Source organism: Phascolarctos cinereus, unplaced genomic scaffold, assembly GCF_003287225.1.
Source record: "Phascolarctos cinereus isolate Bilbo 61053 unplaced genomic scaffold, phaCin_HiC Scaffold_4;HRSCAF=312, whole genome shotgun sequence".
Classification (NCBI taxonomy): Eukaryota; Metazoa; Chordata; class Mammalia; order Diprotodontia; family Phascolarctidae; genus Phascolarctos; species Phascolarctos cinereus.
The window spans coordinates 440,484,245-440,501,215 of record NW_027555847.1 but is presented as its reverse complement, the minus strand read 5'-3'; the positions used below and the strand labels follow the sequence as shown (position 1 = coordinate 440,501,215).

The window sequence follows — 16,971 nt, the reverse complement described above, 5'->3', positions numbered from 1 at the left end:
TTTGAGAATTAAAATGTACACAGCAAGTTTAGTTTTAGAAAAAGAGTTAAATGATTTTATAAAGCTCCTGTATGTACATTACATCTCTAAACTTCCAGGCAAGGGGGGAAAAAGCCTCTTTAAGAAGCCACAGTAAGGGCACAAAACTTACAAAGTCCTATCTCAGTCCACCTGGCTTTTTGCATGAAAAAGCCAGAGTTCCAATGATGAGATTTCAAGGAATGAAAAAGGGGGAGGAAGTGCATGTAGTCCAAGAAGTGAGTTCCCTTAAGTACTAAAACAAGTTACCTAAACTGTAACTAGAATACTGCATTAGTCCACAGATGGTTTTATAAAACTACATTTGAATTCAATTTTAAAATCAAAATGTTTAAAAGTGGCCCAAATACATTCTCTCCAGTCACACCTGGATTGCTCAATAAGATCCTTAGGAAATGACATCTGAGCCTCTACGGCAAGGAATCAACATATGGTGATGGACCCAGTGTGTAAACACTAACACAACCAAAAGCTTCCAGTGCTCCAGGTTATGCAAAAGTGAAGGGGGAAAAACTAGTATTTCTTGATTGTTTTGTTTACTTTGTAAGAGTGTATGGAGCTACTTCTATTTGAAATGAATAAATTCGTATATGATTTTTTTTAGACCACTAAACTCTTTAGATGGACATCAGACTTAGTCAGAATTAGGCTGTGGCCAAAGTCAGCCCATGCTCCGAGGCAAGCAACACCTTCATCAGGTAGGTTGGACACACCAGATCTCATTAAAAAGTGAAGAGCATACTAGGGCTTTTAAACGTGTACTATAAAAGGTTAAATCTACTTGAAAGGAATTCAGTAGAGAAATTAAGTCTCCTAAGGTAGCTTTCTCGCTGCACCCTTGGGTAGGTTCAAAAGACAAAAAAAAATGCAATGGAACCTCCAAAAGAGATGGTGGGGGCCTAAGTCGGGATCCCCATCTTTTCTGTGGCTATTCTACCACTGAGGATGATTTCTAGAGCTTTCTGTTATGGCGGGTGGGGGTGAGAGTGGTGAAATACATGAAAAACAAGATTAACACTAACGCTATGAGAAATAGAGTGGGAAGAATACTGAGGTCTAGAAGATACAGTTTAGTAAGGATGTTTCTAGGTACAGAAACAGTAGCACTATGTTTCCGGACGAGAGGCTCGCTTTTCCCCTCTACACTCCGCAGGTCCCTCCCAAGGAAGAAGTCTACCTGGGCCCTGAGGGCAGGGAAGTTGCACTCCTCCACGTCTCCATTCTCCGGGTCCCCTCGCAGGGCCGTCCGAAGCCGCTCCAGATGCTCCCTCAGGGTGACCCGCTGGTGGAAGGAGAAAGCCGGGTGCAGGGAGGCCATAGTGAAAAGCAGCAGAAGCTCCTCCTGGGCCCCAAACCCCAGCCCGTCGGCTCGGGGCGCCGCGCCACTGCCTTCCGGGCCCCGCTCCTCCAGTTTGTCCCCCTTCTCCTCGCCCAGCTCGGGGTCGCTGCGGGCTGGGGCCGGGCGGCCGCTGGGGCCGCAGGCGACCACGGAGCTGAAGCTCTTGAGCACCGAGTCCACCTGAGGGAGCAGGCGGTGCAGACGCCCGGCCGCCTCGCGGTTCTCCGAGCCCAGCAGCGCCAGGTAGACGATGAGGCGGGAGCGGACGGCGGGGTCTCGGAAGTCTCCGAGCTGTCCCGGGTCCGTGAGGCCATTGGCCTTGGCCTCCGAGTCCCGCAGGTAGTGGTAGTCCTTGCGGGCCAGGTCCTCCAGGCACGAGCCCAGGAAGCGCAGCTCCAGCGGGTTGCACAGGTCCAGTAGCCCGCACATGAACTCGAGGCGCTGCGCCGAGCCCAGTACCAGCCCAAACCACTCGTACACCCGCTCCTGGTCCCGGAGCAGCGAGGCGGGGCCGCAGCCGCCCTGCAGGGACATGCCCTCCCCGGCCGCCGCCGCCACGGCCGCCGCCCCGGCAGCAACAGGCGGCCCCGGCAGCAGCAAGCCACGCAGCGGGCCCGGCCGCTCCCGGAGGCAGCGCCCCCCGGGGCCCGGAGGCAGCGGTGGGCGCACGGCCGGGTGCAGCGGGAGGTGACAGTCGCGCCGGTGGAGCGGGTCCTTGACGCCCATCCGCCCGTCCGCCTCCGCCGCCGCCTGCTCCTCAGCCTCCAGCTGCTGCTGCTGCTCCTTGGGGTGAGTCTGCTTCAGGGGCAGTTTCATCTTCAGCATCCTCGGCTAGGGCGGCGCGGACATGCAGGCGGAGGCGGAGGGGCGCGTGTGCGGGGGGGAGGCGGAGGCTAGGGAACGGGCAGGCGGCGCGCGGGAGCCGAGGGCGAGGGTCGCCCGAGAGTCAGGAGCCGAGCCCCTCCATGCCGCCGTCTCCGGAGTCCAGGTGGGGGAGGGGGCGGGGGAGGCCGGGGGAGAGTCTCCCCGCGGCTCGGAGGAGGCGGCTCCGGCAGCCGGGAGGGGTGGCGGTGTCGTCGTCGTCGTCGTCTCCCCGCCGGGCGAGAGGGCGGGGTGTTCCCGGCTGCGGGGCGGGCGGCGGCGCCCTCCACTCTCGGGCTCTGTGTCCGGACGTGTGTGTGTCGCGCGCTTCCTCCCGCACACACGGAGCCAAGGAGCTGGCGGCGGCGGCGGCGGCGAACCGGCTCCCCAACAGCGAGCTAGGACTGGGCTGGAGGGAAAGGAGGGGAAGAGAGGGCCGGGGCGGGGTAGAGGGGGCGGGAGGGAGCGATGGACGCCGCCGGCATCCACGCACTGGCTCTCTGGCCAATCAGCGGCCGGGGCTAGAGGCTGAGGCCGCTGTGCGTCACACCCATCGGCCTCTGGAGCCGCCAGCTTCCGAAGGCCCCGCCCCCTTCTTACTCCTCTGTCGTCTCCCTCGACCCCCACCTCGCGGCTTCCGCGCGGTCCTAAATGGCTAAGAGTTCCAAAGCGAAGGAAGGTGCTAGGCAGGGGAGACGGAAGTGGGGGTGGGGGGTAGGGAGTGGGAGAAAGGTGTGTACGTGTTTGTGTGACGGAGTGTGTGTGTGTGTGTGTGTGTGTGTGTGTGTGTGTGTGTGTGTGTGTGTGTGTGTGTGTGTGTGTGTGTGTGTGTGATACGTTATGTAAGAAGCTCGGAGTTTCACTCCTCTGGCTGTCTGGCCTGTTGTCTGGTGCCTTCCACGCAGTTGCGTCGCATTTCTCCAAGTTGTGGTTGGTCTCAGAAAAGCCGGGAAATTCTACTTGCTCCCCTCGATTCCTGCTGCTGCTGCACCTTCCAGCTCCTCCCAGGCTTCCCCAGCCACCCCCCAGCTCTGGGAGTGGCGCGACTCTGCGTACATGGGGAGCGCGGCCCTTTCCCCCCGCACCCCCCCCCCCGATTCTGGCAGGGGAAAAGGTTTCCTCTTTTTGCAGGAATGCAACCTCAGGGCGTGCTCCCACATCTTCCTGGCTCCTGGCTTCCTAAACTCTGAATATCCAGACACATCTAACAAGTTTCAAAGGCATTGATTATGCTGAGAGGAAGATTCAAATACTCAATTCCCTTTCTTTTTGATTGGCCTAATGACTTCATTTGCTGGGGCAGACTTTTTTTTTTTAAATCCTCAGTAAAAGAAGGGACTATTATGCAGGCGTGTCGAAATGGTCTAATAATGCTTGGATAGTCAGCTAAATAGTAAATATTTCTAACAGTTCCTGAACTAAGAGATAATGTAGTTGGTGTGGAGATTATCAATCTAATAGTTTCCTTTGGTCTGTAACATAATTGGCAAATCATGTCAACTCCAGTTAGGCACAGAGCCCCAAGGATCCTACTCTTTGTCAGTCCTCTCATCTGTTGAATTATATTTCTGTGCTATTTACGTCATTGCAGCATTCAGACCTCTAAATAGGTGCTATGCGTCTAAGAATTTTACAAGTTACTGTATATCTCTCAGACCTAGATTTACAAAAAAAAACGTAATATTTTTAACAGCTCTAATATTTTTGAGTTTGAAAAAGGCAACCAAAACTTTATTATCATGATGCCCTTTTTAAAATGTTATACGGATAGTCAGCATTCTATATCCAGTAGGGCTGGTTGAAGGTTAGTAAAATACTTTTTAGGTTCTTTCCTTGTAATAGATGATTTTAGCATCTTTGGAAATTTGGGGGGGGGCAGTTGGGGGTTAAGTGATTTGCCCAGGGTCATATAGCTAGTATCAAGTGTCTAGTCTGAGACAGGGTTTGAACTCAGGTCCGCCTGACTCCAGGGTCGGTGCTCTATCTGCTGTGCCACTTAGCTACCCTCTGCTTTGGAAATTTTTGTCAATAAGATACTGCTCACTACTTTGCTGAAGAGAGAATATCAATTTTGTCAGTATAAGGAAACCCTACAGAGGTATTTAGGAGTATTGTATATAGAAAAATAAAAATCCCATTGTAACCATTCTGTGAAAGATGATTTTTTATGGGAGTATGAAGCCTCCAGCTTATTCATCTCACTAAGCTCAAACCCTAAGAAACCAATTTATAAAACCAAAGGAATTCCTAAAGCCAAGCTCATTAGAGCCTTAGCACTCAAGAAACCCTGTATAATTTATTAGAGACATCCAGAAAATGACAGCTTTTCTTCTATTCGTGCACAAAGTAGGTGAGAACCCTTTCAGATATCAAGAAAGAAGATAACTTGTTTATTAAAACAGTGTTTATTGTATGTTACTTAGCAAGGGTCTGCTAGGCCTCCCATTGCCTCTTCAGCTAACTGACAACCTCAACAGTTATGGAAACTTTTGCCTTTAGAATTCTATTTCCTTCTTCTGTGTTTTTTAAAAATAGAAGTGTTTAACCCTTTATGTGAAATCTGCTTCACTCTCTGTGAGCACTTTGATTTATCAAGAATAATATGACTAGAGATATTGCAAGTCATGTAAATAACTACTGGGTCATATTTCTGTCATTGACACAGCCTGCTTAAATGTGCAACTCTTTCAGAGACTTTCATGTTGCTATTGTTTTGTGGATTAGTCATGCCCAATTTTTCGTGGCCTCATTTGGGGTTTTCTTGGCAAACTTACTGAAGTGGTTTGCCATCTCCTCCAGGTCATTTTACAGATGAGGAACTGAGGCAAACAGGGTTAAGTGATATGCACAGGGTCATATAGTTAGTATCTGAAGTGGAATTTGAACTCAGGTCCTCCTGACTCCAGGAGTCCACTCTATCAACTGTGCCACCTAGCTGCCCTAGAGACTTTCATACATCCATTTAATGGTGGTGAGGGAAAGGGACTTCTACAATCTGTGTTGTATAAACCACAAAGGATTTGATATGGACTTTCCTCAACTTTTCATCTATCATGACATGATCTATAATAGCATCTTAGTCATCAAATGATTCTTCTTGTTCACCTAATTTCTTTTTAAAGATTATTAAGGAAACTTCCTTATTTAAATTGCGTACTTCATGGAGTCATGATCTCAATATAAATAGTCCCTCAATTCATCCATGCTTTCTATCATCCCATGGGATTCTTATCTGTCTTTCCATGAATCAACCCCAGAGGATCTACCCAACATTCTGGAGATATTCCTTTTGTTCTTCTGATATTTTGTGGGTAAAAGTGCAGACTGCGCTTCAGTTATCCTTCTTCAGATATAAATGACCTATCTCTTTTTTGCATGTCCTAAATTGTATCTTCTATGGCACTTCATTGTACAGAAAAGGCCTTTCCATTGCCCTTTGGATCACTGGCAATCTTTTATATTTCTGATATTATTCTGTGCTATGATTCGCATCATGAAGAGAATTTTGTTGTTAAAAAAAGTGAATACATGATGACAGACTTTTCCCCCGCTGACAGTGCTAATTAGAAATATATTATTTTTTAGTTTTTGGAATGGAAAACATCTTGGGATAATTGAAAGTTCTTCACAATCTGTCAAATAGTATCCACCCTGATCTATTCAGTCCTGAACCCACCTACATCATTACCTATTTGAAGTACCTAGCCCAATTCATCTGGGCTATTTTGCTATGCTAGCTATATTTCTTTGATGTAATGTGTTAATATTCTCTCCCTGCAGTTAAAAGATACTTGAGAAATATTGCTGGATTATTTTTATATTCCTAATCCCACTTTATTTCTGTATGCCAAATTGTGCTTATATGTGTGTAAGAGTAATAAATTCGTAGGTTTTAGAGCTGGAAAGAACCTTAGAGATCATCTATTTCTCTCATTCTACAAATGAGGAACTGAGGCCTGGAGAAATTGTAATTTGCTCCAAGTCATACAATGGCAACTATCAGGTCTCCTGATTACCAGTCCAATGTTATATCATGTATTTTCCCATAATTAATTTATTTTTATTATGGATATTTAATATGATTTTGGCTTTAAATATTAAATTTTCAAAACAAATCCAGAAATGAGATTTGAAATAGAGTATAATGCTATCATGACTTTAAACAAAATATATATTTTTATACTTTAAACACACATAGTGTTTTACTGAATGTTCAGTTGCAGTAAAAATGGTTTAATCAAATAAATGCAAGAACTTTTCGCTGAGGAAAAGGACAAATAAAATTAGAAAAAAAAAGTTTGGAAAAATACCTTTCTTTATAAGACAGGCCCGAGATAAGAAAGAAATCAGAGTTAGTGATGTCAACATAGTCCCACCTCATGAGCTGATTCTATGACATCAGAAAATCTAGGGATACTGAGATAGGTAGTTGAGCAAGAAGGCAAAAGAATCTGCCTAAGAAGTCTGGTCTAGTTATATGATAGTTATTTTGGAAGGTTCCAGAAAATTAAGTTAGTTTCATGGAATTTGGTTCCATTTGTTAAGAAGACTAGACTGAGTCAAACCAACTTCATCTTCCCATGTGAAAAAGTCTTTCATGAATAAATCTATACTTCCCAGGAAATCCTGAAACCAAGCCAATTTCCAGGGTCCCTCTGTGCCAATTTTGAGAATCAAACTGAATCTCCTAAGATAGCTGTGGAATATTCTTCTCCCATTTACTTTGATTTCAGGGACACATTAAGGAACTAGAAAGGCCTTTGCAAAGTATAAACTAGTAGCCTTTCCTGCTTGCCCTGATGGAGACTACAGAGTGGGCCCTGGTCAGGTACAGCTTCTGCTCAATTATTAAAAGTTAGTGCTGCCTGACCTAAACCTATCCCAGAGGCAACATTTACTAACTGGAAAAAAAAATTGCAAATGGGACATGGGCTGAAGATCTCACATTCTCCAGGTAAGGAGAGTAGAGTGAATATGCAAAGACCTATGTAGCATATGCATATTTCTTTTTCCCTTCAGTAACCACATAATTGCTGTCTACATTCAAAGTTCATGCTGTTCTACCAAACAGAAGAGGTGATAAAAGGATTTATATTTTAAGGAACAACTCTCTACTCTTCAGGTTCTCAATGAACATAATTTATTCTATTTAAACATGGAAGAAAGGTTTCAATGTAAAATGAAAGAAGAAAAAGGTGTGAAGAGGCAGAAAGGAATCCTGATTACATCAGAAGATGGAAAGAAAGAAAAATGTTACAGAAGAGAAAAGGAAAAAGGACCATCGAACAATGGGAACTAAGCAGTAAACATATGGTACTTCCTGAAAAGGAGGGAACAGGATTTTCTGAGGAGATGCCTTTTATCCAATGGAATGATAATGGAGAGCCATAGATGTCAACAGGTAAAACATCAGACATCAGAGAGTAAAGGTACTGATCAATGATTGTGCATTGGAGGGGAACTAAGTCCGCTATTCATTGACCTAATATAAATAAAAGACATGCTGACCTCCTGGGTCAAGTAAGCATCCAGGATGTGACAGAGAATCTCCCAAGACTTATCAAACCTGATAACTACTGCTCATTTCTGGTAACATAGGTGAACATAAATGATTCTACCAGAAAGGAATCTAGAAAGCATTGCTAAAGATTACAAAGTCTTGGGCATGAAATTGAAAATCTTAATAGCACAGGTATTTACTTTCATCATTGCTACCAAGTGAACAGCTGGTTTAGATGGTACTGTCATATAATGGGATTTGGATTTCTATGCCTATCTTTCAGGTGAAGGATCAGCCTATTAAGGAGGACTCTGGCAAGAATCGTGCCAGCAATGACTAAGAGAGAGGACCACCCCCCCACCACCTTCCCACCCTCCCATGATTGTCACAGGACAATCTATTTCCTTTACCTTTATAGAGATGGACAGTGGAGGCATCCTTGAACTCCTGGGGAAAACCTCCTCTTGGCATATAACTCAGAAAATTTCAGTCAGCTTTTGTATGAGAAATGGACCCCTTACCTTGTAAATCTCAGCTGTTATAGAATCAGCACCAGGTGCTTTGCCACAGGAAAGGAGCCTAATGACATTCAAAACCTCTTCTTCTGTTGGAACTTCAGCTAGGAAGGGATTGACTTCAACCTGAGGTAAACAGTCAGTGGTTTCAACATTGATTGATGATGGTCAGCCCATCTCTCTAGGATCATGTCCTTATCACTAATCAATGTGGCTCCATCAGCACCAAGTAGTTGAGATGCACCATAGGTCCATAAATAGCCTTCAGGACATCATAAAATCTCTTTGAATTGTTACTATCAGCATAAAACTGAATTTCATCTGCCTTCTTACTGAGCCAAGAATCCTGCATCTCTGTAACCTTCACTTGTACTTTACTTTTGATGGAATTAAATGCTGCCTTCTTAGAGATGGATGAACTATCCTGCCAGTAAACCCTATGGAGTTCTCATTTTTCATTTAACAGCTTCTGAATTTCCCCATCATTTTCATCAATCCAGTCTTGATGTTTGTGAGTGTTCTGACCCAGAGGAGTAAATGCAATGCTCTATACCAAATCTCTGAAAGCTGCCCACACCTTTTCTGCTCCACTGTTGCCAATTGTGTGTTGACTCAACTTTCCCTCCAAGTTAGCAACAAACTGTTCCTGCTCAGAGAAGAGCCCTAACCTGTTGATATTAATTCTTCTGGTAGTCATTTTGCCTTGGGGCTGCTACTTTTGTCAAATTGGAATGTTTATCTTGGAGAGGATAAGTCTATGATCAGTCCAGCACTCTGTGCCACACATAGCCTTAAGTCACTGTCACATCCTGTCTGTCTCTTCTCCTTCCAATCACATAGTCTATTAAATGCCAATGTTTTTTTCGAGGGTGCATTCACAAAGTTTTAGTGCATTTTGGTAAAGGGAAGACAGTATTGGTAATGAGAAGGTAATGAGATGCAAAGTCTTCAGTTGTTAGTGACCATTGCTCTTGCTGTTTCCAACTCCATTCCTCCCAAGGACTCTGCCAAGTCTGGTAGTCTGAGCCTATTCTAGCATTAAAGTCACCCAGAATTATAAGCTGTCCTCTTTTGGCACATTGATGATAAGGGTCTCCAGGTCTTCATAAAATTTTTCTTTGATCTCATCATGGTGGGAGCATAGGCACTGATGATGGTAGTGTGATGTTTTCATGCAAGTGGCAATCGTATTGTCATGAGTCTGTCATTTACTTCTTTTGGTAGGCATACAAGCTTATTGACTAGATTAGTTTTGATTGCAAAACCTACACCAACGTCACGGTGCTCCCCTTCACTGTGGCCACTCCAGAAAAACTGTATTCAGCTCCAGCTTCAGTAAGCTGGTCTTCATTTGCCAGCCTTGTTTCACTCAGGGCTGCCATTTGGATGCAATACCTGCTGAGCTCTCTTGCAACAAGCAAGAGCTGTTCGTTTTTCAGGTCTGCTGGATTTTGTGTTGTCTATAAGTGCTCACGCATTCCATGTACCGATGGTGAGTGGAATCATCTTTGCAGAAGTTTTTGCACTTTTTTTGTGTTTTGACCACAGGCTGAGATCCCTGCCTGCAGCAGGTCAGATCAGGATTGAGTAAGCAAAAAATTTTTAGAGCACCTTTTCTAGCCTCTTCCTCACACAAGTGCGATCCTTAACAGACTGTTCAGACACTGGGGAGGAAGGTGGAGGAGGGGAGCCCTGCTGAATCCCACTGCTGCTTCCAGTGAGAAGATGACCCTATGGCCTGGGATGCCTGTGTGCAGGGTTGTGACTACAGCTCTCATTGTGTCCTCATCTGCTGCTTTGTCACTTGGCTGTTGCCACAGGGCTTTGAGATAGATAAAAATGGTAAAATGGTATGGGTGATGTCTTTTGATTCATGTGTAAATTGGATTTAAGTGAGGCAGAGGTGCACAGAGTCATTGGCCTCACTCTCTCCGACAGAGTTATTACAGTCCAGTGGCAGGGCAGAATAAAGATGACTGGTGATGGCTCATGTTGCAGTGGATGACCTTGGTGTCTTTGCTGTCTAACCAAGCTCTAAGTGCTCCACAGTGCTTCCTTCAGCTGCCTTCATGGCCATTGGAACAAATTGTTCTCATTGACCCATTCTACCAGGGGAAGTGTTCACATGCTTGGGGTAGGTGCTCCCCCTCCCCCAGTTCACTGACGAGTTTGAGACCCTTTGGTTACCCTCAGCCTGGTTTAGCCTGTCTGTGGAAACATGTGGCTGCTGCACATGCTGTGGCTTCTTGGAGCTGCAGGTGAGAATTAGGTAGAACAGGTAGACACCAAAGGTGGAAAGCAGCCCTGAAAAGGCCTGGACAACCCTCACACCAGAAGTACTAGTCTTCTCTGAACATACCCTACACCCCACTGAGCCAACATATATGATCCAAAGCCTAAAGCTTGTCAAAGAGATCAATGTTATACAAAGATATTTCTTTCCCTTTAGGCCTCTTAATTATTTGAATCATAATTAAGATCTTGAAGGGAAAGATTTGATTGGAGAAAAAAGAAATTAGTTTGGACTGAGTATCTTAGACTTGTTTTCTCCTTTCAGGTATGTACTGGCCTCTATAATTAACCCCATGACCCAACATTTAAAATTGTCCAGGCCATTGCATTGCTGCTTAGAGAATTCAGAGCCTCCAAACCTGTATTTACTGTGTCTGACCGTGTAGCATTTACTGTGTTCAATTTTATCACTATTTAAGCCTCTGTTAATCCTATTTGTCTTGAACATGCCATTCTTTGTTATAAAACATTCAGATGAATGACAGAAAGATTTTAGGTTTAACTTTAAATTGAGGGGCATTAGTTTTATTTTCTTTTACTTTTTATTAATGCCTTTTTTATAGCACCTTCATTTCCAAATATATTCTTCCTCTTTCTTTCTTTGTAGCAAAGAATAAGGGGGGCAGAGGGAAGGAATCAGTTCAACAAAACTAACCAACACATCAACCTGACTGACTAAAACTAATCAACACATCAACAAGACTAACAGCATAGGCAGTGTTCCACACCTAAAGTCCCCCACTTCTGCAAAGAAGGGAGGAAAGGTAGATTTTCTCATCTTTTCTTGGCCCAAGCTTGGCCATTGTAATTACACAGCATTATTTTCATTTTTTTCCTTTCTAATTACATTGTTTTGGTATAGTGTATGTTGTCTTCCTGGTTCTACTTACTTCATTTTGCATCATTTCCTATAAGTCTTCCTATGTTTTCTTACTCTTCGCGGTCATCAGTTTTGTTCTGGTTTTACAGTGTAATAATATTTCATTACATATATGCACCATAATTTGTTCAGCCATACCCCAGTTGAAGGATGTCTACTTTGTTTTTAATTTGATGCTATTAAGAGTGCTGCCATGAATATTTTGGTGTATGTGATACCTTCCTATCTGTAACTTTCTTGGGATCAAAGGATATGGACTTTTTAGTCACTCTGCATTTTAGCATAATTCCAAATTGTTTTCCAAAATGGTTAGACTAGTTCATAGCTCTATTAAGCGTGGTGGAGATAGAGGGGCACTAGTTTTAAGTAAAAAAGAAAAACACTCAAAAATCTTATTGGTAATTGAGTGATTATTATGATATCACTCCCAATGGTAATGACTTTGAGTTGACACCAAACTATAATGGGGGTAGTAGCAGATTGCAATAGGAATGGAAGGAACACTGGACCTGGAGTTAGGAGACCTGGATTTAAGTCTTTACTATGCAACTAACACACACCAGGTGTGTTTTCTGCTCTATAAATCTATAAATTATCAGAGAAGATAATATATGCACTACCTGTCTGATTGGATTGTTGTAAGGAAGATGTTGTAAATCTTAAAGCACCGTATCATTGGAAGTTATTATTGTTAACGAGTGATGGGCAGTGGGACACAATAGCAATAACCTGTCACGTACAACACAAGATTGACCTACATGCCTTCTTTGGGTTATTAATCCCAACTCTGGATACAGAATTTCAAAAAAATAAATCTTTGCCAGCATGAAGTTAAGTAAATCTAATCCATAGGATGATGATGAAGTATGTCACTAACCTTCTGATAAGAAGTGATGGAATCAAGTTAAAACATATTTTTGGACATGGCCAAGGTGGGGTTTTGTTTTGCTTGATTGTATATTTGTTACAAAGTTTTTGTTTTTCTTTTTTCTTTCTCTAATGAGTGGAAGGTCTTAGGAGGGAGAAAAATAGATTTTTGTTCACTTAAAAATAACATTTAATTTTAAAACTTTTAGTCTATACAGGACAGTGTATAGGATGGTGAGGAGTAAACAGTTTTGGACCAAACCTACATTTCCCCCAATAGTGTTAAATTGCCAAAATGATAAAACTTGGAGTATTTCATTTTCTACACTGAAATTTAATTCCAGAAAGTTCATTATGCTTTGTTATTTTGCATCTGTTATCATTTCAATGAAAGATAAAATGACTTTTAGTGCATAAGGAAAACCTCAGTTTTGTCTTAAATGAAGACATCATTGGAATGTGTGGAGGTCTATCATCACTGTTGGATTGCCTAAGTTATTTTAATAGCCCAAGTGGTGTTTTCCTCTGAAGCCAAAAATGGCTGTTTGCTTTGCTAGTACTCGATTTTTAGTACTTGAGGCATTTTTGCACTTAAACACAAAAACTGGCTGAAAAGGGAAGAAATCAGCTTTCTCATCAGCTACTTTGTCTTCATATTCCTTAACATTTGACTGATTAAAAAAACAAAAACAAACTTAAGTCAACTTGTGTGTTATATGTCACAAAGACACATCTGAAACTACTAAACTAGAAATGGTGGTGGTCACAAGTGGAGACTTCCTAAAACAGTTTTGAGAACTAGAGGGTACGGTTGACTATTTCAAATGAATACTTTATTCAGATATTTGGAGTTATCATTCTATAAGTCTATTTTTTCCAAATAGATTTTTTAAAAGTTTACTATTCACAAAGTAAAGCCAATTAAGTTTCTATGTAAAATATATTAAGAAAGTTCTCCTCCTAAAATATAATATTCAGACACTCAAGTGAAGTGTCAAGAAGTTTTCATCTGTGCTATAAAAATTATTCGAGAATTTCAGAGTACTTTATCTTGTTTAACAATTTGGACTAAAATGTGGTTATTTATGTTTCAACTTTTGGTTTTTATTCTGCAAATATTGGTGATGCCAGGAAATTTCCCTTAATATGCCTAAAATTTGGTGTTTGGAATTCAAGTGTTAGAATTTGAATTGAAGGGATCTCAGGTCATCTACTCCAGCCCAAATTCTACCCAAATCATGAATCCCTGCATTCCAACAGGAATTCCAACAGATTGGGTCAGTTACCCCTCTGCTTTAGAACTCCAGAAATGGGGAACACCCTACTCTCTGAGAGACAATCACTACTATTTTTCAATAGCTCTGTCAGCAAGTTTTTCCTTTTTTTCCAGCTGAAATTCATCTCCCATTAAAGATCAAGCAGAACAAGTCTAATCTATCTTTCATATGACTTACCACTTTACATTTGTGAATCAAAGGATTTTTGAACTTGTAGCATAGATAGGAAAGAGGGCCTTATTTATTGAAGAGAGAACATAGAATAATTTAAAAAGTAGCCAACTATACTCCTGAACCTAAGAACCTAAGGCAAAATTTGGAAGTACTACAGCCTCCTACTTCTTCATCTCACCTTTTGGCAGTTTTATCTTCTTTGTCCTACCCTAAATTCCAACTCCATCAAGGCCTATCCTCAGAAAAGAATTTTTGCAGGCAATAAGTAGGCATGTAATACACATTTATTGAATCAATTTTATTGACTAGGTAATCCCCAATGTATTAATGAATGATAAGGTTGAATTTATCTCTTAGATAATATTTCAATAGGGGACAAAAAGCCTTAAATCAAAGGAGTATATTATTAAGAGTGGAATTTCAAGCAAAAGAAAACAGGTGGGAGAATTATTTTTTCAGGACAGTCATTTTCTTGGTACCCTGAAAACTCTGAGAATTTCACATTTAGAAGGACTTTCAGAGATAATCTAGTCCAATCTGCCTTTGAACAAATTTGATGGGAATGCCATGTATGTCTTTATCCAAGTCACTGATAAAAATATTGACATCTTAGGGCCAATGACAGAACTCTGGGACATTCTACTAGAGACCCTTCCCCTCCCCTGATTAATATGTTCACCTGCATCATAACTCTTGGAATCCAGTTATTGAACAGTTGTGAATTCTCCTAATTGTAATTATCTAGCCTATAGTTATCTATCCATCTAGTTAGTCCACAAAGATATCATGAGAAATTTTATCAAATGCTTTGCTTAAATCTGGATACAATGTGTCTGTGGCAGGAGTTCTTGTGGAATCTGTGAGCTTGGCTTTAAAAAAACTACTGTAATAACTATTTCAATATGATTTATTTACTTTGTAATCCTATATATTTTGTGCATTTAAAATATTATTCTGAAAAAGGGTCCCTGTGCAAGGGGTTCATGATGTAAAAAAAATTTGAGAACCCCTGGTCTGTGGTATCCCCATGGTTTGCTACTCAAGTGGATCTGTGATTTAGTCAGTATTGTTCTCTACAGTGATGCAGGTTCCAACCCCTCCAGTCCTGACTATACTATGAGAGTCTTGTCCGTGTACCCCCATAAGGGCTAATATGGATCGAATATCATAGGATGATCATAGATTTAGAACTGGAAGAAAACTTACAGTTCATCTAGTCCAATCTTCTCATTATACAGATGATGAAACTAAAGCATAGGGTGGTTAAGTGACTTGCCCAAGGTCAACTCACAAGCAGAACTCTGCACTGGTACCACACTGGCTTCTCTTCAATTTTTTTTAAAGTTGGTGCAATATTTATCAAAAGAAGTTGTGTAAAGTCTTATACTTGAGGGTTTTTTTTAAATCAAGTCATGAGTAGACAGCAATTTGTCTGAAAGAGGTCTGGTAATTTTAGCAGACTAAAAGCCAAATGAATTAGTATTATGATGTGACCAAAAAAGCTAATGCAATCTTGGGTTGCATTAAAAGAGTCATAGCTTCCAGGAAGAAGGAGGCAATAGTCCCTCTATAATTGACATGGTCAGACCATGTCTTGAATATACTGTACTCCATAGATTTTTGATGTTGCTAAGTTTTAGATTGTCCAGAGAGAGATAACTGGTATAATGAAGGATTTCATGTCTACGTTATATTAGATTCCACTGAAGGAATTAGGGATGTTTAACCAGGAGAAGATTTAGGGGTAAAAGTAAGGTAAGGGATGATATGATAGATGTCTTCAAGTATTGGAAGATATCATGTTGAAGAGGCATTGGATTTGTTTCATTGGGATTCAGAAGGCAGAACCAGGAATACTGGGTGATGGTTGCAGAGGCCAAATGTAGGCTTGATGTCAAGAAGTGCTTCCTAACAATTAGAGTTGCCCTAAACTGAAATGGGTTGCTTTTGGATGTGGTGGGTTCCTGCTCTTTGGAAGTCTCTGAGCAGAGGCTGAATGATCACTTGTTGGATATGGTATAGGAAGGATTAATTTTGGGTATGGGATGAATTTAATGATTACTGAGATCCTTTCAAAGTATAAAAACTCTTCCATTCCCCATGATTTTTTTAAATAAAAGATCAGTGACAACATCTAAGTAATCACATATTCTAGTTCTTTCCGAACCCTGAGATGTAGTTCATCTTGTCTTTGTGGCCTGAACTTATTGAGAGTAACTTGGTTTTCTCTTGCTACTTTATCTCTTCACTTATTGTTAAGCTTATTGATCATTTTTATTTGATGCTTCTCAAAGTCAATTACACTATATTTGTTCCTAGTCTGAAGGTCATTCTCCTTCTTAGATAAAACGCAACCAAAATCAGAGTTCTGTATGACATGTCAGGAGCTATAAGCTGGGTTACTTATGTATTCTGTCATCCATTATCAATGATCCATCCACTTAAAGAGACAGAACTAATCATTCTTTGATTTTGTCTGTGCTTCCTGTCATACTAGAATTACAAAAATATCTTTTTGATTTTCATTAATATCCATCAGTAAACTGAATTCATTCTGAGTTTTCACATCCTGACACTATTCTTGCAGTTCTATGACACTCTTTCATATCCTTAGTCACTTGTCCTTACTTCAATCTTCTGTTTGTTTCTTTTAAAAATCCAAGTTAGTTGTTAAGTTCTCTGTACATTAACTTTAGTTTCATTAGAAGGATCCTTCTCTCACTGGAATCATTTGTGATTTGGCATTGTAATTTTATAATTAAAAACTTCCTATCCTCTTGGGCTGAGAGTTTGCTTATAGAACTTTAGGTCATAGGATCCTGTCATATTTTCCCTAAACTCTTCAAAATTTGGTTCTCCAAAATCTTGAATTAATGTGAAACTATGCCCAATTTTCCCCTCCTTACATATCACAATTTTTAATTCCCCAAGGCTCCCATCATTTATATTTCAGTAAAAACACCTTCTTTGTTGATCAGAATCAGGTCCAAAATAACAATAGTTTTCTTTGTCACTTACTCTTTACTTTTTAAATTATGAAATTATTAATTCATGACTCACGTGATTTGCATTTAATGGTGAGGGAGCAGAGGGAGAAATGGAGGCAAGGAGTGAAAGAGAGAGAAAGAGGTAGGCAGGGGGAAGTGAGAGAGAGATTCAGCAGGTATCTAGATATTTGAAGTCTCCCCCCACTAGTGTATCATATCTCGGTCCCATCGTTTTGATTT

General features: G+C 41.6%; 1 protein-coding gene across 1 annotated transcript in view; it reads right to left on the bottom strand.

Annotated features, from left to right (window-relative positions):
• Window positions 1–2,637, bottom strand: part of ZCCHC2 (zinc finger CCHC-type containing 2) — an 87,787-nt gene extending 85,150 nt beyond the window's left edge. Inside the window, 1 exon segment of the mRNA XM_020995701.2 lies at window positions 1,217–2,637. Coding sequence (XP_020851360.1) covers window positions 1,217–2,203 — 987 coding nt within the window. The 5' untranslated portion in view covers window positions 2,204–2,637.
• Window positions 2,638–16,971: the final 14,334 nt, after the last annotated feature.